This window comes from Amphiura filiformis, chromosome 7, assembly GCF_039555335.1.
Source record: "Amphiura filiformis chromosome 7, Afil_fr2py, whole genome shotgun sequence".
In the NCBI taxonomy this organism is placed as follows: Eukaryota; Metazoa; Echinodermata; class Ophiuroidea; order Amphilepidida; family Amphiuridae; genus Amphiura; species Amphiura filiformis.
In genome coordinates this window covers 25,629,926-25,657,561 of record NC_092634.1, presented here as the reverse complement: position 1 = coordinate 25,657,561, position 27,636 = coordinate 25,629,926, and the positions used below count along the sequence as shown (strand labels likewise).

Sequence of the window (27,636 nt, the reverse complement as noted above, 5' to 3'; positions counted from 1 at the left end):
GGTCTGGATTTTAAAAAATCTACGATTAGCTTAGGTCGTTTGGGCGTAAACGCGTGCGTTTTTCTATGACGGATAAAAATCTTTAGCCCCCCCTTCGTAGTTCAAGGGTTAACTGAAGGAAACTGTGTTACTTTTAGCAATAATCCATTCACATTCATCCTAATTTATATGATCCCATACGCCGCAAGCACAAAAACGTTTTCGTAATCAGTCTGGTACGACTGCCTGATCAGGAAGTACTGCCGAATCAGGCAACACGGGCTTTGGTAACCCTTCCGAATTTGACAGACTAAGGACTAAATTGTTCATGGTGATTTTATAAAAGATCGGTGGAAATTTTACTTTGACACACATGAGCTACATGTAAGTTGACAATTTTTCACCGGGCGAAAAAAAATTCCACCGGGAGGAAAATAATTTGAATAACAATTAAAAAAATTTCTAACGGTTTTTTAAAAATTTGATTTAAATATGCAAATAACATTTTGTCAATATTATAAAAATGTGTAGGTATAGTGAGGCGTTGCTTTGTTTGTTGTTTGTTTGTGTTTTGTTTTTTGATATAAAATATTTAAATTAAAAAAAACGATTTGAAAGCATTCTTGTGTTTGCTACGGTATTTTCATTTTCAATCAGGTATATTGATATTTGAAGGCAAAAATAAAATAAAAATGCCGAACTCCAAGAAGATCCAGTTGCCGATCTCCAAGAAATCCAAGCATGTCCATGTCAATGATGGTCGCAGTCCGGAACCGACACCAGACGGTTGCGAGATACAACAAAAGCAAAACGGTCAGTGAGTCAAGTTATGGATCAATGAGCCAGGTAAGTAACTTTTATCTTCTTCAGAGGGCCGATTCCTACTCTACGTATATTCGACGTCAATTATTCAATAAAAAAGCGCAGTAAGTTATTTATAGTGCGCTACGCACAGGCCGACGTGTAGACGTTGATCCTCAGCACACTATACAGGTTGTCGCTGCCACTACGGCCCACATCATTCCATAAACCATTTAACAACAACTCAGGGACTTTGCATGCAGCTTCAAGAGCGCACACCCTAGACATTTCACAAATGACCTTCGCAACCAGGATCAGCTCCCTGAGTTTCGTACGGGTAACAACAAGACAATTAGCAGCAAGTTACTTGTCCAGGGGAATTTCAAGCTAACTCAATTTTTCACAAGAGCGTACTATAGGCACCGCCAGTGTTCGAACCCGAAACCTCTCGCACCAAAGTATAGTGTTTCTTACTCGAGCAGTTTTCTAATCTGATCTGAATGTCGCGAGAAAATACAATAACCCTACAAAATAAAATAAAATGTCGGTGATTTAACGTGCGCTAAAACCTAAGTACCAGCACACTTCAACAATTATTCCGCTGCCATTATGATATATCAGAATCATGTCCGCTCCCACAAGTCACAAGCCACAATGCGCATGTACTCTCCGCCGACTTAACTTAGATTGTGATTACCCCAAGCAGCTGCCCATTTTACACCTGGGTGCAGTGAAGCAATTGGGAATTAAGCCGTCTTGCCCAAGGACTCAACATACTTGCCGTGGTGGGGCTCGAACCCGAAACCTTTTCAATTATGAAGCTGGCGCCCAAACCATTAGACCACCGTGCTTCCCAAAAAATAAAGTGTACTTGTTCATTGTCTTCACCAACAGGTGGATGAAACCATCCGCGAGACCATCCAAGACACCAACCAAAGCTTTTGTAATGCCACACCCCTCACTCCGACTGGTAAGAAGAAGCAGATGATTAAGATGTTAACCCTGACACTGATGCCTATTGTTGTACTGACAGCACTGGCTATATCTGATCTTATAGCCACCCTGAAGAAAAGTATTGATGCTACAGAAATAAGACGAAATGTCCAGTTTAGTCGGCAGGTAAGGAGTTTTACTGTGTCCGAAGTAGTCAATTTGGCTATTTTAAGTAGACAAGGTAGAACTAGAACAAAGAACAAGTATCTTAACAAGTCATTTTCTGAACTAGATCCTTAATGGGTTCAAAACCAGAAAGCCGTAACTCACTGACCAGCTCCCACAAAATGAGCATAAAGTTGGCTACTTGCTTTGGTCTTCAAAAATCAATATTTCAACCACAATGTCTTTTGTTTTCTACTGAATTTTGTCCTGGCGACTATATGCTCATTTTGTGATTGTGAGTTGAGGCTTTCTGGCTCTCAACCCTCGTTATTTTCAGAGAGTGGACCATGCGCACCACAGTGATGCGCACATTCCAAATTGTCACACAAAAAGAGTAAATCACTTCCAATAACTTTACCGAGATTTCTATAATTATAATGCCATTGTTTGCTTTCAAAATACTTTTAGGTGGGCAACTTAGTTCACAGTCTGCAGATGGAGCGTGACATGACGGCACTGTACATCAGCTCTCTCTTACACGAGAGGGGTAACACGGGACCAGAGCGTAAAATATTTCTGATCAATACATACCCCCTCACCGACGAAGTGTTGGAAAGTTTAGACGATTGGCCAGTAAAAGGAACGATGGCGTACTTGGAATTCCAGAACAAAGAGGCATTTATGTCATACCTATTCGAGTATCGATTGACATTGGATATTCACAACACGACAATCTATGAGGTAAGAAATGCAGGACATTTTTGCACGCGTTTCAAAATAACCCAATATCTATCTTATCTTACGACTAAAACGAAAAGACCAATTGAGTGAATCTTTGAAACGGTACCTCAGGAAACAATGCCTCGGTGCAAGAGGTCCCCGGTTCAATTCCCGGTGGAGGAAAATATCAAAAGTGTATTATCCGCTCTCTCCATTACTGCATTTGACTTGTGGGGCAGGTACCGTGAATGACAAAGATCTCACTGCCAGTTCCGATCAGGGAAACACCTGCTGACACATTACTTTTTAAATATTATCAACAGGTCATCTACTTTTACACGGACGCTATTCAGCTGTTCATCGATTGGTTGTATGAGAGTGTGGGAAAATCAGGTGGACAGGGTATTTGGGAGACTCTAGTAGCCTATCAACTGCTCATTGTCGGTATGGAACAAACTGGCATAGAACGGACGCTGGGGGCAGTGTTTTATACCCAAGGTGGATTCCACAAAGCACGTGATTATCGATGGTACATGGAGAAAATGCAAGTTGGGCAAAGTAATATATGGGCGGCACAGAAGTATTCCATTATTGTGGAACAGATGTTACAGGCTCGGACATTAAATCAATCGGATGATTACTTGGTAAGTTTCAAACAACGGTATCTTGCCGAACAATGGTATCTTGCCGAAAAACGGTATTTTGCCGGACAACGGTATCTTACCTTTTCGAACAACGATATCTTGCATTTGTTAAAGCAGTTAGATATGATAGAGCTTAAAATCAGTAAATTACGGTACAACGCTTATGCGATAAAGCACGACCGTCAGTGTTTTGTAGCGATTAGATATCATTGCAGAGAAACCATATCGAGTACAAAAACAGTATAAAACACTGTGAGGTTTTTTTTGTAACAACTAAGCATTCCATTAACTGTCATCCTTATAAACAGTATGCTTCGACTATATTTATAATACGTATTTATGAATACGCACGTGACCCATGGGCAAGACATACCAAGACCAGCAAGCGTGACCAAATCCTCATGTCATTGGAAAGGATAGGAACTCTTTAGATACATTATCATCAAATCTAAGTATTAATTCCGAATTTGTAGTATGTTAAACAACATTTTGAAAATATTTGGCGACGGAAAAAGTATTTATCGACGGAAACGTTTACAATATGATCACAAAGTTGAACAAAATAGACAATTTTGCTGCACAGTCTCGCGTTGATTACCGCCTTTGCATTCACATGTACAGGAAGACCACCTGCTATGTAGAAGGTCACTTCGAGACTTACTGTCTACACTCTACAGGCTGTTATGGCAGCTCGGAGGTGGTCACATGCGTATTTATAAATACGCATGAGATTGTATGCGTTTCTCAGTGAATCACGTTGGCTCAAATAATGGTGGCCTGAATCTTATACGTAGTTTAATAACTACAGCATTAAGATAAAGAAGCCACTATACATCCCCAATTTGAGCCCGTGACTTTCATTTAACCGATACAATGCACTTGTTTCATTATATTCCAGAGTATTATCGCAGGAATGCGTTCAGAGATATCTTACAACAATGTCTCACGTCCTCAATCCTGGGATGATGGTACCTTGTGGTTTAACAACATGACAATCTATATCGATACCCTACGAGATATACAACGGAAGATGGCCGTGGATATCCTGTACAAACTTAACCAAGCAGTGACCACTGATAATGCCGATTTAGCCGTTAGTATTGGTATCATGGTAATCGTGGTGTTTATGTGCGTCATTATTATCAAAGCTGTTGAATCTTTGACGGCGAATATGCAGGTGAGTAGGCAAGCTGAATTAATAATCCATCGCTGAGCAACGAATGATTGGTATTTGACCAATGAGGTATCGCGATTTTACCAACGCAACAATACTCGCACTACCTTATTGGTTACAAACTAATCGCTCGTAGGTCAGCGATGGAGTATAAATTCGGCTTTATATATAGTTGAAAGACATAAAGCGTAGTACTTTTTAAAGGTCCGGATTAGACTATGCCATAGTCGATTTTTGATAAATAAAAATACGTTATTAATCATGATGAACGCATTCAGTTGAACTCGAATTTATACTGATATTTATTACATCAAAATACTAGTATAAAATGGTTATGAAAAAGTTTATATAATTATATTTGTGACAGTAAAAGTAAAGTATACGTAGGCTTATATTATTGAATGCAACATATCATAATGGCATAACTGTAATGGCACTCCAATACTGAACAATTCTAATTTTAGAATCTGCCAGTTTATTACGATTTAAAATCGACTATGGACTTTCACTTTAAGCAGAACTTTACCCCGGACTCACACACTGTCAATCATACTTGTTTATCAATAAAATCTAACCACAAGACTAAGCATGGTGGTACAATGCGCGCTAGATGCATACGTTCATCCACCAGCACAAAAGCGCCGCATTCCCTAGATAGTTGTGTACCATGTATAGTTATAATGGTACCAGTACGCGTCGGGAGGATTTAAACAATAACGAGATCTGGGCGACCAATCACAAGCCAGATTCATTTTTAAAGATGCATTACATCATCACCAATTTTAGTTAGGCCAGAAATTGGCCTAACTCTCAAAAAAGTCAGTAGTCCACTTGGGAAGCTAACATACAGAGGGAGTACGGTGACTGAAAAGATGATCAGTTGTGAAAATCTATCAATTGTGCACAAATTATTTAAATCGGAGTTTTAAGCTTAAATGCAATATCCAAAGTATGCACATTCATGACAATGGGCAAGTGGACTACGGAGTAGTCTAGGTCCGGATCGGCTCCATACACCTTAAGAACATGTCAAGATCAAAATAAGCATAATTGACAAGTTCAAACTTCTTAAACTTCAGACACTATATAGTTATGAGTCCATGAACCACAGCCTAATTATCTGACTTTTACACTGAATGTTTTGATCTATGTGTCCTTTTCTTCCTTCCGCATTTAGCCCTCAATACCACAATGATCTTCCAAACATCCACAGTGTTCATCATTACAAATTCAGTCGTTTTACCACGGATTCGAAGAACACTCGTTTCTTTGTACGAATATACCGCGTCTATACCTCTAGCAATCCTTCATGACCATCTCCCTACAATGCCCATGTTTGTTTTTGTTTGTTTGTTTGTTTGTTTGTTTGTTTGTTTGTTTGTTTAAACAGTCGCTCTGTGTGGAGACACACTTGATTCCTGATTGGATATGCGGATGACACGACTTTGTACAAGCCAATCAACAACCATCAGGATATCACCAAAATCTCCGTTTGGTTTTCTTGCAATCTACTTCAAGCCAATCCTAAGAAAACCAAAGCCATGATTATCTCCACAAAATCAACCCCTACGCGGACCTTCTTTTACAACTTAACAACCAACCTATTGATAGAGTGACAGACATCATCTTCCTTGGCATTCACATTTCTAGTAAATTAAACTGGAACATTCACATTGATGTCCTTTGTAAGAAGGCTCGTCGGATGATTGGCATGATACATAGGAACTTCCACCTTGCTCCTCAACACCTTCGTCGCACCTTGTACACTTCTCTGGTCCGTCCAGCTCTTGAGTACAGCAGCTCAACCTGGCACCCACTCACCAAAACCAACCGCCTGGAATCTGTTCAGAGGTTTGCCTGCCGGGTCATATTACAATCTTGGGACCTGGATCATGACAGCCTCCTTTCCCAAACTAACATCCCCTCTCTTGAGGCCCGTCGCGACTCCTTTACGGTGCGCCATGTGTTCAAAGTACTTGCCGGCCTTTCATCTGCTCCTAATGTATTCACACCTCATTCACGTTCCAACTCAAGATGTAACCATTCCCGAGCTCTCTACCATGATGCAGTCATGTCTACAGTAGAATTCACCACGACCTTTGCAGGACTTAAACCCCACTAAAAGCTATTAAACCAAGATAACACTCATTGAAAACAGCTCAACTGATTAAATCATATCTTCTCTGGTTTAATCCCAACAACATATGTTTCTGCTTTACATGTACAATGGAGCAATGAGCTGGTATTATAGTTTCAGTTGGGTGAACGATTATAAAGCGAACGCTAGAGAACAATTCTGTGTGGGCTTTTGTTTACGAAATGAGACAATACTCTGCTTATTGTTAACCAGCGTTCTTGAAAATGAGAAGCATGGTGGTTTGCAGACTTAACACGGTTTGGAAATAATTTCTTCATATTTTTTGGTGTTATCTGTCGTTTACATATCCTTCCTAAAACACCAAAGTACGAATATTTCCAAACACCTAAATTAGCTAAAAATTTAGGACATGTTACAAAACTATATTTTCTAGAATTTCAGAAGAGTACTTTTAATATTGGCCGGTCATTTTTCACACAGCGACGTTAACTAGGCAATGTACTATTACCTATAACATACACTAAAACGCCAAAGTAGGAACATTTCCAAACATCTAAATTAGCTAAAAATGTAGGACATGTTACAAAACTATATTTTCTAGAATTTTAGAAGAGTACTTTTAATACTGGCCGGTTATTTTTCACACAGCGACGTTAACTAGACAGTTACCCATACTTCTAACATACGCTATTTGTAGAGGTTACGCGTCAATGGTAAGAGCACTGTGTATTGTGTATAGGAAAACGGACAGTAACTGCAGTATGCCCACCTTTCAGCCGCCTCACACTTTGTCAAAGAAGTTTATTCCACCTTGGTCCTATGTTTTGGAATGTTGTCCCACCTTGTCCGCTTTCAAGGCTGCAGTTAAAGCCCTCCAATAGTTGTCTTGTTTATCTTGTTTTTCAGTTTATTTTTGTTCGCTTTGTATGTAGGGCTTCCCTTTAATTTAGTGCTCTTTGAGCACTATTGGGTATTGCCTGTGCTTTTTGCCAAATGTAATAAATAAATGGACCAGGCTCAAACAAAATGCTCAACCCAACCTAAGTTGTCTTCATATATCTTATCTCTTTGTTATAGGATTACGCTTTGACATTAGCAGACCAGACCAAAGCCTTAAACAGAGAACGAAAGCGAACCGACACCCTTCTGTATCAGATGTTGCCGAAATCGGTCGCCGAAAATCTCAAAGCTAACAAAAACGTCCTAGCCGAGCAGTATGAAGAGGCTACCATCCTATTCTCGGATATTGTCGGGTTTACTCGGATCTGCTCGGAAAGTACACCGCTACAGGTGGTAGAGATGTTGAACAATGTGTATACCAACTTTGACGGAAGAATCGATACGTATAATGTGTACAAGGTAGAGACGATTGGCGATGCTTATATGGTGGTTTCAGGTAAGATTTTGTTTTTATGACATAGCTAGACATAAAACGCATGAAACTGACATCTTGTAGAGACTGCTGACAGATTTGCTCCCAAATAGTTGTAACCTCCTCGCTGAGGCTCGCCCGAGTTATGATTATTGAGGAAGTAGGTTAAAATATCGGGAATGCTGGCAAAATCTTTGATTATTTGCGGTCACACAAACCATTGCAGGCACGCTGAAGCCGCCTAAATATAATGCAAAGGTAGAATTCTGGTATGAAATTCGAAATTAATTGGATAATGAAGGTTGTTTGCTTTTTCGTTTTTTCCCATCTTTGCTCGTTCCACTGATATATCCATGCGGTTAGTTTTTCTAGATGTCCATTGATTTGGTCTTATGTGATTTGTGCTATGACTCTTTTTATTGCATTTTACCCTTGGCCAGATCAATATTTAACACCACAAATAAGCCAAATCGGCATTGGAAGTTTGCAATGCATTGTAGGACAGTTTTTGCAGTTTTGGGACACTTTGTCCTTTGACCTTTCAGAAAATTCAGAAATATTGGGTTTTTGTACGTACAAAACATAATCTAAAATGTTTTACAATAGTTAAAACAAATGTAAAAAATATTAGTATTTTATAAATTAATTATTTGGTATTTTTAATGATCAACATTATAACAATAATAAGAAAATTAATAATAATTACGTCAATTTTCCCGATATGTCAGAGGTCAAAGTGTCCCAAAACTGCTCTCAAAGAATGGCGATTGTGCTTATAGTCTAGATTTTGTCATATTTTTTATTGATTTCAACTGCATTGTTTATACGAAAAAAAAGCTCAATTGTCATGACTTATACAAAAGGTGACGACTTGGCGCACATTATCCCGAGAAAAGTCAGACACATAAGTTTTTTGCTGTCGAGAACTTGATTATATGAACACAAATTACACCATGGTTTAGCTGAATTTAACAAACAATGATCCACAAACTTGTTGCCATCAGGTTTACCGCAACGCAATGGAAACAAGCACGCCAGTGAGACAGCTTTGATGGCCATGGATTTGCTCAATTGCATCGAAGGCCTTGTCATACCCCACAAACCTGGCACTAAGATGACTCTACGTATTGGAATGCACACAGGTATGTGTATCAGTACCAGTCCACAACCAATGTATCGTCCACATAACCAGGGCGCAATCCAAATAATAGCCGAAGTAGTATCCCCGGTATTAGTTCTTGATTCAAAACACTCATTAGTCCTAGTGAATTTACATCATAGTCTCTCGCTTTCCACAGTGTACAAATCGTGTGCCAATTGTAACGTATAACGCCGTTTTTGATTGGCTAATGGCACCTGTCTGAAACAGTAAGATCCGAGAACTGTTCTTATCTACGTCTGAGTTTGACTCCAGATGACCATGCTCACGACTCGTATATATTTAACAGCTGATTAATGGTCATTAACCTATTGTAAGCCTTTTTACAATTTGTGCTTTGACGGAAAGATTTTAGCCAATCAAAAATGGCTCGGGTGCATTGGCAGATTGTTTGTGTGGAGTTGGTGGAATCAAACTGACGACGGAGGAGACTATCATAGCTTTCGTTCTAATGCAAAGGTTGATCTTTGAAAATTAATTCCAAATACCGTCTTACCATATATCATATCGTCAGTATAGCCAGAAGCAGATATAAGACCGCGGAATTTGGTTGTGTGAATGGTCATGGTATGTATTTAAACAAATTAACTAAATCGAGTTACAATACTGACATTTAAAAAAAAGAACAGCTCGGCAATATTATATTTTAATATCAATTGTATAACAATTACTTTTTTATATTTCATGCTGAACTTTTTGTTTTCAAACAGGACCTGTAGTGGCCGGTATTGTAGGCTCAAAGATGCCTCGATATTGTCTCTTTGGGAAAACGGTTAATATTGCGTCCAAAATGGAGTCCAATGGATTACGTAAGAACAGACGATTATATAATAGTTGTCAAAATAATCAAATGTGTTGTTGTTTGTTGTTGGTCATGTCGTCAGAACAATAAAATTGGGCCTAAAATTGCATAAACCAGAAGAGGGTGTAACGCAAAATTTCAAAAACCGAGAAAATGAACAACAACAGAAGAACCGATTTATAATGAATCTCCTACGTGGTTATATTTATTCACAAAAATATTTTATATTCGACGAGGATGGGATTCGAACCCACGCGTGCAGAGCACAATGGATTAGCAGTCCATCGCCTTAACCACTCGGCCACCCCGTCGTTGATATGTGATGAATTATTGTAGATTGCGAACTAATGATGACGATGATGATGATGATGATGATAATGACGACGACGATGATGATGATGGAGGAAGGTGCGATGATGGCTTATAGCAGAATTAGCGCTATTATGCTAAAAATGCTATTAGCATTTAATTAGTATGCTATCTCTATGCATTATAGTGCTAATAGCAACGCTAATGAAAAATCCGTTAAAACTGCTATTACCAAACCACTTTTAGCGTTTTAGCAGTTATTAGTGCATCATTTGCAAATATGTCAATAGCGCTAATAGCAATTAATAGCACGTCATATGCAATTGTGCTAAATCTTAAAAGTTTGTAAGTCTAGAGACAGCGTGCTATTAGCGCTAATAGCGCTATTAGCGCTAATAGCAAATAATAGCACGTCATATGCAATTGTGCTAAATGTAAAAAGATTCTAAGTCTAGAGACAGCGTGCTATTAGCGCTAATAGCGCTATTAGCGCTAATAGCAAATAATAGCACTTCATATGCAATTGTGCTAAATCTACTCGCACTCTCACTCTAGGGAAAGCGTGCTATTAGCGCTAATAGCGCTATTAGCGCTAATAGCAATTAATAGCACGTCATATGCAATTGTGCTAAATCTAAAAATATTCGAAGTCTAGAGACAGTGTGCTATTAGCGCTAATAGCGCTATTAGCGCTAATAGCGCTATTAGCGCTAATAGCAAATAATAGCACGTCATATGCAATTGTGCTGAATCTAAAAAGATTGTGAGTCTAGAGACTCCGTGCTATTAGCGCTAATAGCGCTATTAGCGCTAATAGCAAATAATAGCACGTCATATGCAATTGTGCTAAATCGAAAAATATTCTAAGTCTATAGACAGCGTGCTATTAGCGCTAATAGCGCTAATAACGCTAATAGCAAATAATAGCACGTCATATGCAATTGTGCTAAATCTAAAAAGATTGCGAGTCTAGAGACTGCGTGCTATTAGCGCTAATAGCGCTATTAGCGCTAATAGCAAATAATAGCACGTCATATGCAATTGTGCTAAATCTAAAAAGATTCTAAGTCTAGGAAAGCGTGCTATTAGCGCTATTAGCGCTAATAGCAAATCATAGCACATCCTATGCAATTGTGCTAAATCTAAAAAGATTTTGAGTCTAGAGACTGCGTGCTATTAGCGCTAATAGCTAGCGATATTAGCGCTAATAGCAAATAATAGCACGTCATATGCAATTGTGCTAAATCTAAAAAAGATTCTAAGTCTAGGGGAAAGCGTGCTATTAGCGCTATTAGCGCTAATAGCAAAAAATAGCACGTCATATGCAATTGTGCTAAATCTAAAAATATTCTAAGTCTGGAGACAGCGTGCTATTAGCGCTAATAGCGCTATTAGCGCTAATAGCAAATAATAGCACGTCATATGCAATTGTGCTAAATCTAAAAAGATTCTAAGTCTGGAGACAGCGTGCTATTAGCGCTAATAGCGCTATTAGCGCTAATAGCAAATAATAGCACGTCATATGCAATTGTGCTAAATCTAAAAAGATTCTAAGTCTAGGGAAAGCGTGCTATTAGCGCTATTAGCGCTAATAGCAAATAGTAGCACGTCATATGCAATTGTGCTAAATCTAAAAAGATTCCAAGTCTGGAGACAGCGTGCTATTAGCGCTAATAGCGCTATTAGCGCTAATAGCAAATAATAGCACGTCATATGAAATTGTGCTAAATCTAAAAAGATTCTAAGTCTAGGGAAAGCGTGATATTAGCGCTAATAGCGCTATTAGCGCTAATAGCAATTAATAGCACGTCATATGCAATTGTGCTAAATCTAAAAATATTCTAAGTCTAGAGACAGCGTGCTATTAGCGCTAATAGCGCTATTAGCGCTAATAGCAAATAATAGCACGTCATATGCAATTTTGCTAAATCCAAAAAGATTCTTAGTCTAGGGACAGTGTGCTATTAGCGCTAATAGCGCTATTAGCGCTAATAGCAAATAATAGCACGTCATATGCAATTGTGCTAAATCTAAAAAGATTCTAAGTCTAGGGAAAGCGTGCTATTAGCGCTAATAGCAAATAGTAGCACGTCATATGCAATTGTGCTAAATCTAAAAAGATTCTAAGTCTGGAGACAGCGTGCTATTAGCGCTAATAGCGCTATTAGCGCTAATAGCAAATAATAGCACGTCATATGAAATTGTGCTAAATCTAAAAAGATTCTAAGTCTAGGGAAAGCGTGCTATTAGCGCTAATAGCGCTATTAGCGCTAATAGCAATTAATAGCACGTCATATGCAATTGTGCTAAATCTAAAAATATTCTAAGTCTAGAGACAGCGTGCTATTAGCGCTAATAGCGCTATTAGCGCTAATAGCAAATAATAGCACGTCATATGCAATTGTGCTAAATCCAAAAGATTCTTAGTCTAGGGACAGTGTGCTATTAGCGCTAATAGCGCTATTAGCGCTAATAGCAAATAATAGCACGTCATATACAATTGTGCTAAATCTAAAAAGATTGTAAGTCTAGGGAAAGCGTGCTATTAGCGCTAATAGCAAATAATAGCACGTCATATGCAATTTTGCTAAATCCAAAAAGATTCTTAGTCTAGGGAAAGCGTGCTTTTAGCGCTAATAGCGCTATTAGCGCTAATAGCAATTAATAGCACGTCTTATGCAATTTTGCTAAATCTAAAAAGATTCTTAGTCTAGGGACAGTGTTGAATTAGCGCTAATAGCGCTATTAGCGCTCATAGCAAATAATAGCACGTCATATGCAATTGTGCTAAATCTAAAAAGATTGTAAGTCTAGAGACTGCGTGCTATTAGCTCTAATAGCGCTATTAGCGCTAATAGCAAATAATAGCACGTCATATGCAATTGTGCTAAGTCTAAAAAGATTCTAAGTCTAGGGAAAGTGTGCTATTAGCGCTAATAGCGCTAATAGCAAATAATAGCACGTCATATGCAATTGTGCTAAATCTAAAAAGATCCTAAGTCTAGGGAAAGCGTGCTATTAGCGCTAATACCGCTATTAGCACTAATAGCAATTAATAGCACGTCATATGCAATTGTGCTAAATATAAAAAGATTCTTAGTCTAGGGACAGTGTGCTATTAGCGCTAATAGCGCTATTAGCGCTAATAGCAAATAATAGCACGTCAAATGCAATTGTGCTAAATCTAAAAAGATCATAAGTCTAGGGAAAGCGCGCTATTAGTGGTCAGTGGTCACACTAGCTTTATTGCCCTGCGGGCCCTTTTATATTGGAACTCACTTGGAGTGTTTAGTTGTCGTATGAGAGTCTCCGGCCTCAGGCGTGCCGGCCCAGCGGCCTTGATATTTCTTGTTGATGGTGGGGACAGCGGTCACACTAGCTTTGTTGCCCTGCGGGGCCCTTTTATATTGGAACTCACTTGGAGTGTTTAGTTGTCGTATGGGAGTCACCGGCCTCGCGCCTGCCGGCCTTGCGGCCTTGATGGTTGTTGCTGATGGTGGGGACAGCGGTCACACTAAGTTTTTTGCCCTGCGGGGCCCTTTTATATTGGAACTCACTTGGAGTGTTTAGTTGTCGTATGGGAGTCTCCGGCCTGCCGGCCCTTCGGTCTTGATGTTTTTTTGTTGATGGTAGGGACAGAGGTCTCACTAGCTTTCTTGCCCAGCAGGGCCCTTTTATATTGGAACTCACTTGGAGTGTTTAGTTGTCGTATGGAGTCACCGGCCTCAGGCCTGCCGGCCCTGCGGCCTTGATGTTTGTTGCTGATGGCGGGGACAGCGGTCATACTAAGTTTTTTGCCCTGTGGGGCCCTTTTATATTTGAACTCACTTGGAGTGTTTAGTTGTCGTATGAGAGTCTCCGGCCGCGGGCCTGCCGGCCCTGCGGCCTTGGTGTTTTTTGTTGATGGTGGGGACAGCGGTCACACTAGCTTTGTTGCCCTGCGGGGCCCTTTTATATTGGAACTCACTTGGAGTGTTTAGTTGTCGTATGGGAGTCACCGGCCTCGGGCCTGCCGGCTCTGCGGCCTTGATGTTTGTTGCTGATGGTGGGGACAGCGGTCATACTAAGTTTCTTGGCCTGCGGGGCCCTTTTATATTTGAACTCACTTGGAGTGTTTAGTTGTCGTATGGCCTCGGGCCTGCCGGCCCTGCGGCCTTGATGTTTTTTGTTGAAGGTGGGGACAGAGGACTCACTAGCTTTCTTGCCCTGCGGGGCCCTTTAATATTGGAACTCACTTGGAGTGTTTAGTTGTCGTATGGGAGTCACCGGCCTCGGCCTGCCGGCCTGCGGCCTTGATGTTTGTTGTTGATGGTGGGGCCAGCGGTCACACTAGCTTTGTTGCCCTGCGGGGCCCTTTTATATTGGAACTCACTTGGGTGTTTAGTTGTCGTATGGGAGTCTACGGCCTCGGGCCTGCCGGCTCTGCGGCCTTGATGTTTGTTGCTGATGGCGGGGACAGCGGTCATACTAAGTTTCTGCCCTGCGGGGCCCTTTTATATTGGAACTCACTTGGAGTGTTTAGTTGTCGTATGGGGTCTCCAGCCTCGACCCTGCCGGACCTGCGGCCTTAATATTTTTGTTGATGGTGGGGTCAGCGGTCACACTAGCTTTCTTGCCCTCGGAGGCCCTTTTATATTGGAACTCACTTGGAGTGTTTAGTTGTCGTATGGGGAGTCACCGGCCTCAGGCCTGCCGGCCCTGCGGCCTTGATGTTTGTTGTTGATGGTGGGGACAGCGGTCACACTAGCTAATAGCGCTAATAGCACGCCTTAGGCTATTAGCGCTAATAGCACATCTCACGCTAATGAGTGCTATTAGCGCTATTAGCGCTAATAGTGCTAATAGCACCTACCATCCGTAGAAAATGGTCAATTTTAAAATTTGCAAACGATACACTAATGAGCGCTAATATCGCTATTAGCACACACTACGCTATTAGCACTAATAGCGCTTATAGCACACCTTACGTTATTAGCGCTAATAGCGCACCTCGCGTTAATGAGTGCTATTAGTGCTATTAGCGCTAATAGCGTCTACCATTCGCAGAAAATAAACAATTTGGCACATAATACAATGACATTACTCGTTGACTGCCGATAAAACGCCCAATAAAGATATAAACGCGCCGGCCAGTTAAAGTACATGCCCTATCACACCACTCCACACCATACATAAATTCTCCCAGTCACATTTCCCAAATATGAAATTAAAAAAGTCAAATTTTAATTTACTTCTTTTAAAGTTTGGCAGAGGCGGGGTTCGAACTCACGGCGCAACGCTTAGTACTCTATGAGCCTAGCGCCTTAGACCACTAGGCCACTTGTCTTCTTGTTATTCAGCTGAAACTTATTTAAAAATATAATCGCAACTTCAACATAGGCCTACCACGTGACAAGCAAAGGCAGAAAACGTATTATATTTTGGAATTTTATCTGCTTAAAACATTGATGTGTATTATAATAGAGCTACCATTATTTATATTGTTGAATTCTCAAGCGCATAGAGACAATTAATACGAGCGTCCTATGATACATACACAATAATACATAAAATCGATTTTGATCTTCGGCATTACTCGGTGACCTCCGATAAAACGCCCAATAACGCCGGTCAGTTAAAAAAAATGCTTAAGTACATGCCCTATTGAGATAAGCAATCCTTTTGTGATATGTCCATTCATCCATATAATTATAGCAATCAGATTTTTGGATTGATGTTTTACATAATGATTGGAGAAGAAGCTATGTAAATAATCAAAAGTACATGTCTACAAATTGACAAGGACAACTCCTTTTGTCAAAATTGTTTTCACCTATTGCTCAGTATGTTAATTAATCCGATTAATTACGTAATTTCGCCAGCGTATGATATATCAGTACTAATATGTAGGCCCAAGGAGGTTAGATATAGAAAGAAGAGGAAATAGATTACGTATCGCATATTGGTCCTTTGTGCCTATTAGAGTTTCCGCCAAGGGGAGGAAGAAAAAAAAGGAAGGAGGGAGGAGAGAGGGAGAGGAGACCGATGGAGTCACAGGGCTCTAAATTACATAGGCGTAGATCGGGGGGATAAATGCCACAATATTTTGCCAGGGGGATGGTCAATATAATCACCCCCCAATATTGACGCCTGAGTATTGGTTTGTGTCGAAATTAACCTCATATTTGGCCATTTTATAGCCACAGAATGCCATTTTTAGCGCTTTGCGCGAATTTATTCCACTTTTGTCCCATATTTCACCAGTTTATTTTCAATAGGCCTATGCTAAAATTTTCGCGCGCATTTGTACCATAAGGTACTGGGTACTTTAAAAAAATCCTAACCTAACCTAAAACATAACTTTAACCCTTAGATTGGAGCTCTACTAGAAGTAAAAATATAGATAGTGAACGAATTTAGTATTTCTATATCTATGTGAGAATGATACAATAGAGGCCCTGCATGAAATTATTGATTGGCTCCAAACAAAGGTTTTCAACCGGTGTCCTTCACCGTAGTTATGGCGGAGTGCAGTCCATTCAATCAAATGTTGTCATCAACCTATTTGATCGTAGTGCAGGATTATGTGTGTGAGACGAACTGTCACGGTAGATTGCAATCATGCTTTTGTTGAATGCATTTGAGTAGTCCGCCATATTTACGGGATGATACGTCGCATGCAAGGCCTCTATATGACATGATGAACATAGTCATTGATGCATCAGTTTTAAAATAGACTAGGCGGTTACCCATATTTGGCGGTTCTCGGCTGGGCGCGATTACCAGGCTGATGGTGACATGCCCATATGACAATTTTTACTAATTTGACCTCAGATGACCCCAGGTTGACATTGGATGACCCCAAAATGACCTAAACTTATAACTCTAAATGTTGACTGTACCTACCAAGTTTCATGCCCATATATGAGCTTTTACTAATGTGACCTCAGATGACCCGTGGTGACTTTGGATGACCCCAAAATGACCTTCAAAAATACTGCTTTAAATGTTGACTGTACCTACCAAGTTTCATGCCCATACGACACTTTTTAGTAATTTGACCTTAGGGAGGGGACCCCGTGGTCGGATGACTTAACGAACATAGACATCTTCTTGCCAGGACAGAACTACACCCCCCCACCGAGTTTGAGCCCCGTAGGACCTAGTTTCATGCCCATATGACAGTTTTTAGTCATTTGACCTCAAATGACCCCTGGGAGGGAGCCCCGGGGTCGGACGACTTAACGAACATAAACATCTTCTTGCCAGGACAGAACTACACCCACCCACCGAGTTTGAGTCCCGTACGACCTAGTTTCATGCCCATATGACAGTTTGTAGTCATTTGACCTCAAATGACCCCTGGGAGGGGGCCCCGGGGTCGGATGACTTAACGAACATAAACATCTTCTTGCCAGGACAGAACGTCACCCACCCACCGAGTTTGAGTCCCGTACGACCTAGTTTCATGCCCATATGACAGTTTTTAGTCATTTGACCTCAAATGACCCCTGGGAGGGGGCCCCGGGTCGGATGACTTAACGAACATAAACTTCTTCTTGCCAGGACAGAGCTACACCCACCCACCGAGTTTGAGCCCCGTACGACCTACGACGGCCTCACATTAGCAGTCACAGACAAAACCTAAATCTACAGAATATATCCATTACTCGTCGATACTCGAAAGAGCTCAAAATAAATAACTTAGAAAATTTTCTTGATGTCCTTTAACATGTTTTCATAGTTAACCATCGTTAGCCATGGATATCTATCATGAGAACTGACCGGTGACTAAGTCCGATTTATTGGGACGTTTATCGGCAGTCAACGAGTAATGAGTTATAATATCGTTATTAGCATACATGTCGGTATTAGCGCTAATAGCGCTAATAGCATGCCTTACGCTATTAGCGCTAATAGCGCATCTCATGCTTAATGAGTGCTATTAGCGCTAATAGCGCCAATAGCACCTACCATCCGTAGAAAATATAATATCGTTATTAGCATACCTGTCGCTATTAGCGCTAATAGCGCTAATACCATGCCTTACGCTATTAGCGCTAATAGCGCATCTGATGCTAATGAGTGCTATTAGCGCTATTAGCACTAATAGCGCTAATAACACGCATTACGCTATTAGCGCTAATAGCGCATCTCACGCTAATGAGTGCTATTAGCACTATTAGTGCTAATAGCGTAGTAGCAAACCTTACGCTATTGAGAGCATTTTTAGAACTTTTGCAAGTGACATGCTAATGAGTGCTAATAGCGTTAGTGATGAAAATAGCACGACTCACGCTAATAGCGCTAATAGCACGCATTACGCTAATAGCCGCTATTAACGATATTAGCGCTAATATCACTTACCTTGCCGAGAACAGTTTTAGCACTTTTGGTAATAGCGCGCAATTGGTTCACCACAATTAGCACGAAATAGCAGAGGTTTGCTATTATCACGCTATCGGCGATATTAGCGCTATTAACGTGGAAATAACAGAAAATTGCAAATACCGCGCAATTTGCAATTTTGCTAGTGAGCAGCGCTAACGCGCTAAATAACCATCATCGCACCTTTATCTGATGATGATGATGACGCACAGTGTCTTCGACCCTATATCTTCATGGCAGGAATCGCCATGGTAGGTTAAATCCACAGCCACGATTAGCCATTTGGTTCAAACCTTTAAAGCTCTTTTAAACTAATAATTAGTCGAGGACATAACTAAGGCTACTCACAATAGCCGGGTAATCGATCTTGGTTGTGCGTGATTAAGCTTGTATACCCCATTGAGGTCAATGGTCATCGACTTTTATACTGCCTACAGTGAGTGCAGCTGTACTACACGCTGCACGCTGTAGTCCATAACAGGACCAACGCAATATAAAATGGTCAAATTTTGAGTTCAAAGCGCACGGCCAATTTTCAAAGCGCATTCTAGCGACTATCATATCTGTTCAACACGTATTTCCAAGTTTATGAGACCAAATCTGGTTTCTTGAGAAAAAATCATGACGGAGATATTCATCATTTTCTAACCCGGTATCAGAAGATTTTCGTCTGATATCAAAATCGTGCATAGCAATTCACGTGTATCGATCCCGTGTATTCATTTTAGTGTCCCTTCTGCACCAAATAATTATTAGCCAGGCGGTGTCGGTGTGTGACGATGATAATTACGATGATAATGACGATGATGATGACGACGATGACGATAACGATGATGATGATCAATGACGATGATCATAATGAGGTTGAAGGTCGTTTGCGTTCTCAAATATGAAAGCATGGTAGGTATTATAGAAGGAGGTTCCACAGAAAAATCCTAATCCACTCAATAGGGTTAAGCCGATTACGCTATTCAACGCGAGTCATCACTTGAATGGATTTAATCAGTGCAGTCCCTCAAACACGGCCTTTGATGTTTATGATCGTTATGCGACAATATCGATCATCTATTTTAAAATTTAATTTAAACAGACCCCCCGGCCCCGGTGACCCGTACCGGAAATGGATGGTATTAGTGCCCTATTGCATCGGTCACATGATCTTCGATTGCGTCATTGTGTTTCCGAGTTTAAGTTGATTTACTAGCGAAAACCTGATCGAATTCCCTCATTTCCTTCCAAAGTTACGGTGAATTTATGTATTTTTTCTGATCATGATTAGTAATACTAGTGGGTGTCTGCGGGACTTTTAAACCAGTGGAAATGATTTGGAAAGGTTTTCCAAGACTGGCAATGTTGTTTCTATGATCCGCCAAGCTTGGCCATAAGAAATATTGGCGTTATAAAATTACCGGAAGTAAATTGTTTTCCTTTGTTTATGGTCACGGCCACAATGCTTTGTGGGTAAAAATGACGTCATTCTGCTTAGAAGTCGCGATAACGGTGGTTCATAACCGGCCAAGCTCAATAGATAAGAAGCTTAGCAAATCGATACAGGGATCGATACAAAGGGATGGGCATCCTAGTATTACGTAACAAACCGGAAGATGTAGTTTAAGTCTAGACAATAGGCCATTTTGTCTTCAACATGATTTTATTCACGTGTCCTTATACTTTAGTACACAATATATAAGTTAACATGTTTACAATATTAAAATTATATTTTGAATAATCAATTATATTCTGTAGTAAATCGATCAAATGACGGTGATTGTTTAGGTATTATATGCTTGATAAAATTAAACTGTCTGACCAGCTAGTATTCTCCTCCGCCGTCAGTGTGATTCCAGACATTCCACGTACCATGTTGAGAAGGTGGGGAGACTAAAGCTGTATTAACGAACACGCATGCGTTAAAAATGATGTAGTTTAAGTCGAACAATAGAGTGACGTAGTTTCCGGCATTGTTCCTATGCACTTTCACCCTCCTGATCGATAGTGCACCATTCATACCTGATTGCTCAGTATCGACTCATAACGATCATAGTACACAGGGAACTGGGTTCGTGAATTCTCCTTCTATTAATACCTACCATGATGAAAGCAAACCATAAAAGATGTAGTAAATAAAACCCTTGCATCTCTAAGAATACAAACGATGAACTTGAATTGAAAACGAATAGTTTTGAATGAATAACCAGTAACAATTAGCAGTGATTAGTGAAAAGATCAAGCAAAAATGTGTAAAAACAAAATATTTCTCCGATTCTCCTGTGACATTTTATTTTCGAGAACAAAAAGATATGCGACGAGGATGGGATTCGAACCCACGCGTGCAGAACACAATGGATTAGCAGTCCATCGCCTTAACCACTCGGCCACCTCGTCGTTGATATGTGCTAACCATTAAATAACGATGACGATGAAAATCTGCAAAAAGTGCTGATTCCAAACCATGTTTAGCGTTTTAGTCGTTGTAAGCGCCTTATTTGCAAATGTGTTAAAATTTGAAATATTCTAAATTTAATTCTAATTAGCGTATTATAGCACCTTATGCGCTATTAGGGCTAATATCACATGTTAGCGTCAGGTGTGACGATGATGATGATGATGATCATGATGATCATGATGATGATGATGATGATGATGATGATGATGATGATGATGATGATTATGGCGATGCATGGCGATGGTGATAATATTAATTAAATAATGATGAAAACTATGATTTTGTTTACAGCTAACCGCATTCAGGTAAGCGAGGACTGTCAGCGAGTGCTGAGAAATATTGGAGGATTTACCCTGGTGCGACGAGGAGAGCTACTTCTTAAGGTATGTCGTTTTAACCATTATATTAATTGGTGGCTAAATTGATTGATTGATTGATTGATTGATTGATTGATTGATTGATTGATTGATTGAGTATAGTGGGACCCACTCACACTAATAAGGTTCAATGTGAACGCTCCTCACAATTAAGTCGGGTCATGATGCAGTCATGTCTACAGTAGAATTCATCTCGACATTTGCAGGACTTAAACCCCATTAAAAGCTATTAAACCAAGATAACACTCATTGAAACAGCTCAACTGATTAAATCGGATCTTCTCTGGTTGTGCACATGTGTCTGTTTTCATGTGCGATATCGCAATAAAGCTGGTATTATAGCTTCAGTTGGGTAACCGATTATAAAGGAAACGAAAGGAAACAATGGTATGTGTACCTTTGTTCACGAAATGAGACAATGGCCTGCTTTTTGTAAACCAGCATTCTTGAAAATGAGCAACATAATGATTGTTGACTTAACACGGTTTGGAAATAATTTTTGGTGTTATCTGTCGTTTACATATCCTTCCTAAAACACAAAAGTGCGACCCTCTCCAAACACCTAAATTAGCTAAAAATTTAGGACATGTTACAAAACTATATTGTCTAGAATTTTAGAAGAGTACTTTTAATATTGGCCGGTTATTTTTCACACAGCGACGTTAACTAGGCAATGTACTATTACCTATAACATTAACTAAAACACCAAAGTACGAATATTTCCAAACATCTAAATTAGCTAAAATTTAGGACATGTTAAAAAACTATATTTTCTAGAACTTTAGAAGAGTACTTTTAATATTGGCCGGTTATTTTTCACACAGCGACGTTAACTAGTCATATCCCCATACTTTTAACGTAGGGCTATTTGTAGAGGTCACGCGTCAATGGGAAAGAGCACTGTGTATTGTGTATAGGAAAACGGACAGTAACTGCAGTATGTAAAACTAAAACTTGATTGTGAGTGTAAAGTTAGGTATGACTAACAATGTTTGCTTTTATGTTGATGTATGAGGTGCATAGAACACGTGACAAGTGGGCACTCTTGAGTATACCAAAATATCCAAGGTCAAAGTTTACACGGGGGATCAAACTCTAATTGGTCCCGATTTGGTTTAAACCTGTAATCCCACCGCGCTGCCACCATTGTAAAACGTGGTGAGTCGGTAGGCTACTGGTGAAATCAGAAACGTTTATTTGGTGATAAAAAATATTTATTAATCTTCATGCTGGTGCCGTACAAAAATAGAAATATAACATACAACTCCGGAGAAAGTAAAAATGATTGTGCCCCGGGGATTGTGCTATAACCCTATGTTGTGTTTGGCAAGTGAGAGAGCGAGTTCTCTCCGCACAGGTTTTATTGAAAGCCCCGAGCATCAGCCCAAGAATATCATGAAAAAGGGTCTGGACCCCATCAACATTCTGCACTGTTACAAACCTATTCCAAATATTCCTGAGGTCAAAAGGGTTCAGAATATAATAGAGTTTGGCCTATAGACGAATCCAAATTCACGCATTCCTATACCTTAATGGCTGCCAAAGTTGGGTCCCCGTCGGCTCAATCTCACATAAAATGTGAAATATTGCGGCCTTGGAGGGTATTTTAAACTGCATTCTATCACCTGTGTTACACGTAGACAAAAGAATAATGACAGAATACAACACATCGAATTTTAAGCGGCTTGAATCCACCCAATTGGGCAGTCACTACACCAGTGTGGTGCATGCGGGGACCCGTCATGGCCGACCAAATCCTGATCATGACTTGGCTTGGATTCGTCTATACCTACGACTAAGCAGTCTGGAAATGAATAGTTTGCACTACCTACGATGTTCCGTTACCATGGTTTGGTAAGACGACAAAGGAAGTTAGGCCTAACTGCCCGTTTAGTCCAATTGATACTGACGTATTTTCCCGCGTTACCTTGGTAACAAAATGTCGTACATATAGTGAAAACTATTCCAGCCGTGCGCTCAGGAAGCCAACATATGAAATTAAAATTCTGAATTATTATGACATGCATAACAAGACAAACAATTTGAGACCATTTTTATCAAAGTCGGATACATTTTCTGTGTTTGACCCATGTTGATGAGCCCAAATTTCAACCTTTGACCTTTTCGCTAACAACTCCAAACTGATTGGTCGTAGGTAGGTCAAACTATAATATTTTCTAAATCCTTGTGACCTCAGGAATATTTTGGTATATATAGCTATTTACCAATTAAATGGGAACAAGTTTGAGTTCTGACCCCTGTTTAACCTGTGACCTCGTATTTCTTAAGGGTGCCATGAGCACCTGTCATTTTTGTGACTCTCAACATGTTTTAACAACTTTAAACAAGAAAATGTTATAGCAACTTTACACTAAACTGGAAAGAACAAAAAGCGTTTACTAGACTCGTTCCAAAATCTTTCAAAAACCGAGCTGCATGTTAAAACCACCTGAAGCCAATATTTTTGATTATGTTATGATTATTTTATGCTCAGCTCAGGTTACATTTTTGTTCTTCCATCTGTGATTTAGTATCGAAATTGATGAACTTGACGTGACAGATGGTATTTTGATCTATTTTTGTTCTAATTAATGTATGTAACGTATCTCGTCACACAACCTGTACGTGCTGAACCGAACATGCTTTACAGGTAGTACTGATCTGTACCTTGTTTCGATCCATTAAGGGTTCGGATAGCAACGTTTGCACAGTATTTTTATGGGACATGAGACCATATCAGACACATCAAACTGGTAAAAATTGATATTTTTGACATTTAACAGAAAACTTTATAAATCCAATGATATTTACTTAAATATGTAGCTGCAAGGAAAAGCCGACGATCATTTGAAAATGTTAACCTTTCGTATTGAAGATATACGTGAATTTTCATAAATGACCTGAAATTTTTAGGTGTTTTGTAAACTTTTTGTTTAGCTTAAATAAAAAGGTCATGCACAATTTTCATACGATTTACGGCTTTTCCTCGCAGCTATACACTTACATATCATTATAACGTTTACTTTGAGGACTGTTAAATATCAAAAATATAAATAGTGTCAATTTTGATAATTTTCCATACAATTTGTATTATGTCGCGAATTCAAGTTCAAAAAATCTAAATTATTTGATATCAGAAGGACATTCCTCGTATTCAGAGATGTCTGGTGTACGTGCTCTCATGTCATTCAAAACATGTGCAAACGTTGCTATCTGATTCCTAAAGTGAATGTGATATCCTACTTTTATTTTCTTGATGATTATTTAAATGACTTTGTCGGTTTATTAGTCAAGTGTAACCCTGTTCCTCAAGATGAATTTCAGAAACGGCATTCAATCATATTTAGAGGATTATGAGCATTATTAAAATCTTGTCCATGCTCATCGTCATAACAATAAGCACCATATTTTTAAATAACGATATTATCAACCTTGTCTCCTCTGAAATTCCAACAAGAATTAAGGTTCCGTGCCCTTATTTGCTGGTGGGAATTTTACGGGAGGGTCATTAGAAAAAAGTTAGAGCACATCTCCCATTCACCCGTGTGTAATTAATTGACTTCGTAATAATCACACACTCAAGGGTATAGGTCAAATGCACGTATCCGCACCTTTTGAAAGCCGTATCTTGCAAAACAAATGTATTTAGGCCAAACTATCACAATTAATATTGATTTGAATATGTTAACTTCATATTTTGTGCAAAAAAAAATTAAAAACTTAAAAAACCGACTCAGGTACCGATGTAATTTTAACCAATCATTTTACTGTTTCGTAGTGAATCAAGGCTCTGGATGGCGGTGTGCTACAATTCATACTACAGTTCATTTATAAAAAATATCAAATTCACTCGATAGTATCGACCATAATAAGGCATATTTGAGCCAAATTTGGACACCATCCGGGTATTTTGCCTTCAGGTACCATGCAATATTCATAAATATACCACTATAATGCCCCGATGATATTTGGCAAACCGTTACACAAAATATTAAACACAAGTGCGCTAGAAATTCGGTGTCACGGAAAACAGCTAGCTTTTCTTTTGATGTTTACTGAGGTATGGAGATTGTGGCCTTCAACACGTAAAATTTGGTATGGAGAGTGTGGCCTTCAACACGTAAAATTGGGAAGGCTATTTAGCATAATAATGGGTTAGTTCCCGATACACTGTGGAGCAGGGAAAGTGGTTATTTGCATATAGTAAATACACTATTAAATCACGGCATGATGTAAATTAGGTGATGATGTCACAGCTCATTAGAGTTTGTCACTCGGTCTATTGCAACTTTTTGTAATGCACCTAATAAGGTTGTGCCTAAAATTCCACTTATGTCAAGAATGCAGCCCATACATGTAGCGCCATTAGGCGAACGGTATAGGTCAAATCTTAAATTTTGGCCTCCACCATATTGTCCACAGGATAGAGTAAACAAAATCAAAAATCAAAGTGGTCTCAAGTTGTTCCGCTTGGAAAAACATTTTAACCAAAGACATATCTCAGATGTTTCGTTACCTGCCCAGCAAACACAAAAACGTTTTAAAAACGTTTTAAATAAGTTGTATTTTGGCTTTTGGTTTAGGTAAAAACGTTTTAATAACATTAAAATGTCGGGTTATATAAAGGTCATGATAACGTTTTAAAACGTTTTGTATGAAAACACACTACAAGAATATTTTTAAATGTTTTCAAAAAATGTTATTGTAAACTATTTTTACAAACATTTTTGCCAAATATTGTGTCAATGCTTAAATAACATTATGTTAAAATGTTTGAACCCAGCAAACACAGAAATGTTCTTAAAATGTTTTTGTCGAAACCTTTTAATAACATTTAAATGTCGGGTTATATAAAGGTCATGAAAACGTTTTTAAAACGTTATTGAAAATGTTTTGGGCAAACATTTTTCGCAAAATATTTTTTCAACCCCCAAATAACATTCTGTTTAGAATGTTTTGTATCAAGTTTTTAAAAATGTTTTTGGAATGTTTTTAAAACATTTTATACCCTTTATATAACCCGACATTTAAACGTTTTCTGTAAAACATTTTTGTTTGCTGAGCAGTAGATTATCAAAAATGTTTTTAAGGTTATGAAAACGTTTTATACTCTTAATATACCCTTTATATAAACCGACATTTAAACGTTTTCTGACAACCTTTTATAACCTTTTGCGAATGATGTCAATGATGAACGACCTCGACCACGAAGTTCTTGTGATATTGGACTTGTAATCAAAAAGACAAGCATGTTATAACTTATATAAAAGTTTGAGACCCATACATAACTTAAGTTGCCAAAAAAGTTGCATAACACATTTTTGAAACAATGGCCAGAAACGGGTTTCCAGGCTAGAGAACGGATCGAAAATGGTAATGGCGCTGTTTAAACGCCAATATCTCGCAATGTTATTGGAAGACTACCCGTACATTGAAACATTAAATTTTCATCGATTTGCAATCGATTGGTGGTATTTTTTATATTCAAATTGTCCCAAAAAGGTCTAAAATCGCGCAAAGAAGAGACAGATTGTCACGTGTTTCAATGGGATGCTTATATATTTGCGCGAACTAGTTAAGACTGTGCACTGTGACTAATCTAAGCTACATCATCAATTCTATCCGCGTTTTTATATGCTGCACTGCAATTATATACGTATACCTACAAAATGAATTATTTTGATAAATTGCTAGCTTAATACTTACTTGATCTGATTTTTCCGTGCAGGGTAAAGGCACAATCACAACCTATTGGTTAACTGGTCGATCAGCTAACAGCGTAGCGCCTATTTCTGCCAACATATCGCAAACCGGAGAGGATGTGCTAACTCTTCACGTACCTGATATAGCTATGCAGGCACCTATTGTTGATGAGTTCTGATGAGTATTCGAGTACAAAGTCTTATACGTGACAGGTGGTGCGCATCAGGAATTTACTAAATTCAGGAATTTTACTTTGTCGACCGTGTATTAAATCGAATGTAATTATTTTGACAATTTAAAACGCTTAAAACATGGATATATAGTTTAGCACCCCTAATGCAAATTGGTAACGCGCCTAGCATTCTAAATATTGTGTAGCCTAATAAATTAAATCATAGGCTTAGGAACCGGAGGCTTGTGGGGCTCAGCCCCGTCATTACACAGCCGTGACGTTAGTCACGGCTGTGTCTTTTTTCTTACAGGTTAGTCACGGCTGTGTCTTTTTTCTTACAGGTTCTTTACACAGCCGTGACGTTAGTCACGGCTGTGTCTTTTTTCTTACAGGTTCTTTCTTCTTTCTTTCTTCT

The 27,636-nt window shown here is 39.2% G+C and overlaps 2 protein-coding genes and 2 non-coding genes across 4 annotated transcripts in view; 1 reads left to right on the top strand and 3 right to left on the bottom strand.

The window, feature by feature from the left end:
• Nucleotides 1-27,085, bottom strand: part of LOC140156952 (guanine nucleotide-binding protein G(s) subunit alpha-like) — a 77,531-nt gene extending 50,446 nt beyond the window's left edge. The window contains exon 1 of the mRNA XM_072179998.1: nucleotides 27,053-27,085. The gene's annotated coding sequence lies outside the window, so the exon portion shown is untranslated. The remainder of the gene's footprint in view (nucleotides 1-27,052) is intronic.
• LOC140157741 (uncharacterized) lies at nucleotides 721-27,227 on the top strand. Its single transcript, XM_072180989.1, has 10 exons — nucleotides 721-825; nucleotides 1,675-1,899; nucleotides 2,347-2,619; nucleotides 2,922-3,237; nucleotides 4,130-4,419; nucleotides 7,592-7,910; nucleotides 8,891-9,028; nucleotides 9,756-9,854; nucleotides 21,261-21,352; nucleotides 27,075-27,227. Exons 1-10 carry the CDS (start codon nucleotides 721-723, stop codon nucleotides 27,225-27,227), a joined length of 2,010 nt encoding a protein of 669 aa, XP_072037090.1.
• Trnas-gcu (transfer RNA serine (anticodon GCU)) lies at nucleotides 10,077-10,158 on the bottom strand. Its single transcript has one exon. It is a non-coding gene; the product is annotated as a tRNA-Ser (tRNA).
• Trnas-gcu (transfer RNA serine (anticodon GCU)) lies at nucleotides 20,827-20,908 on the bottom strand. The gene has a single exon. It is a non-coding gene; the product is annotated as a tRNA-Ser (tRNA).
• Nucleotides 27,228-27,636: the final 409 nt, after the last annotated feature.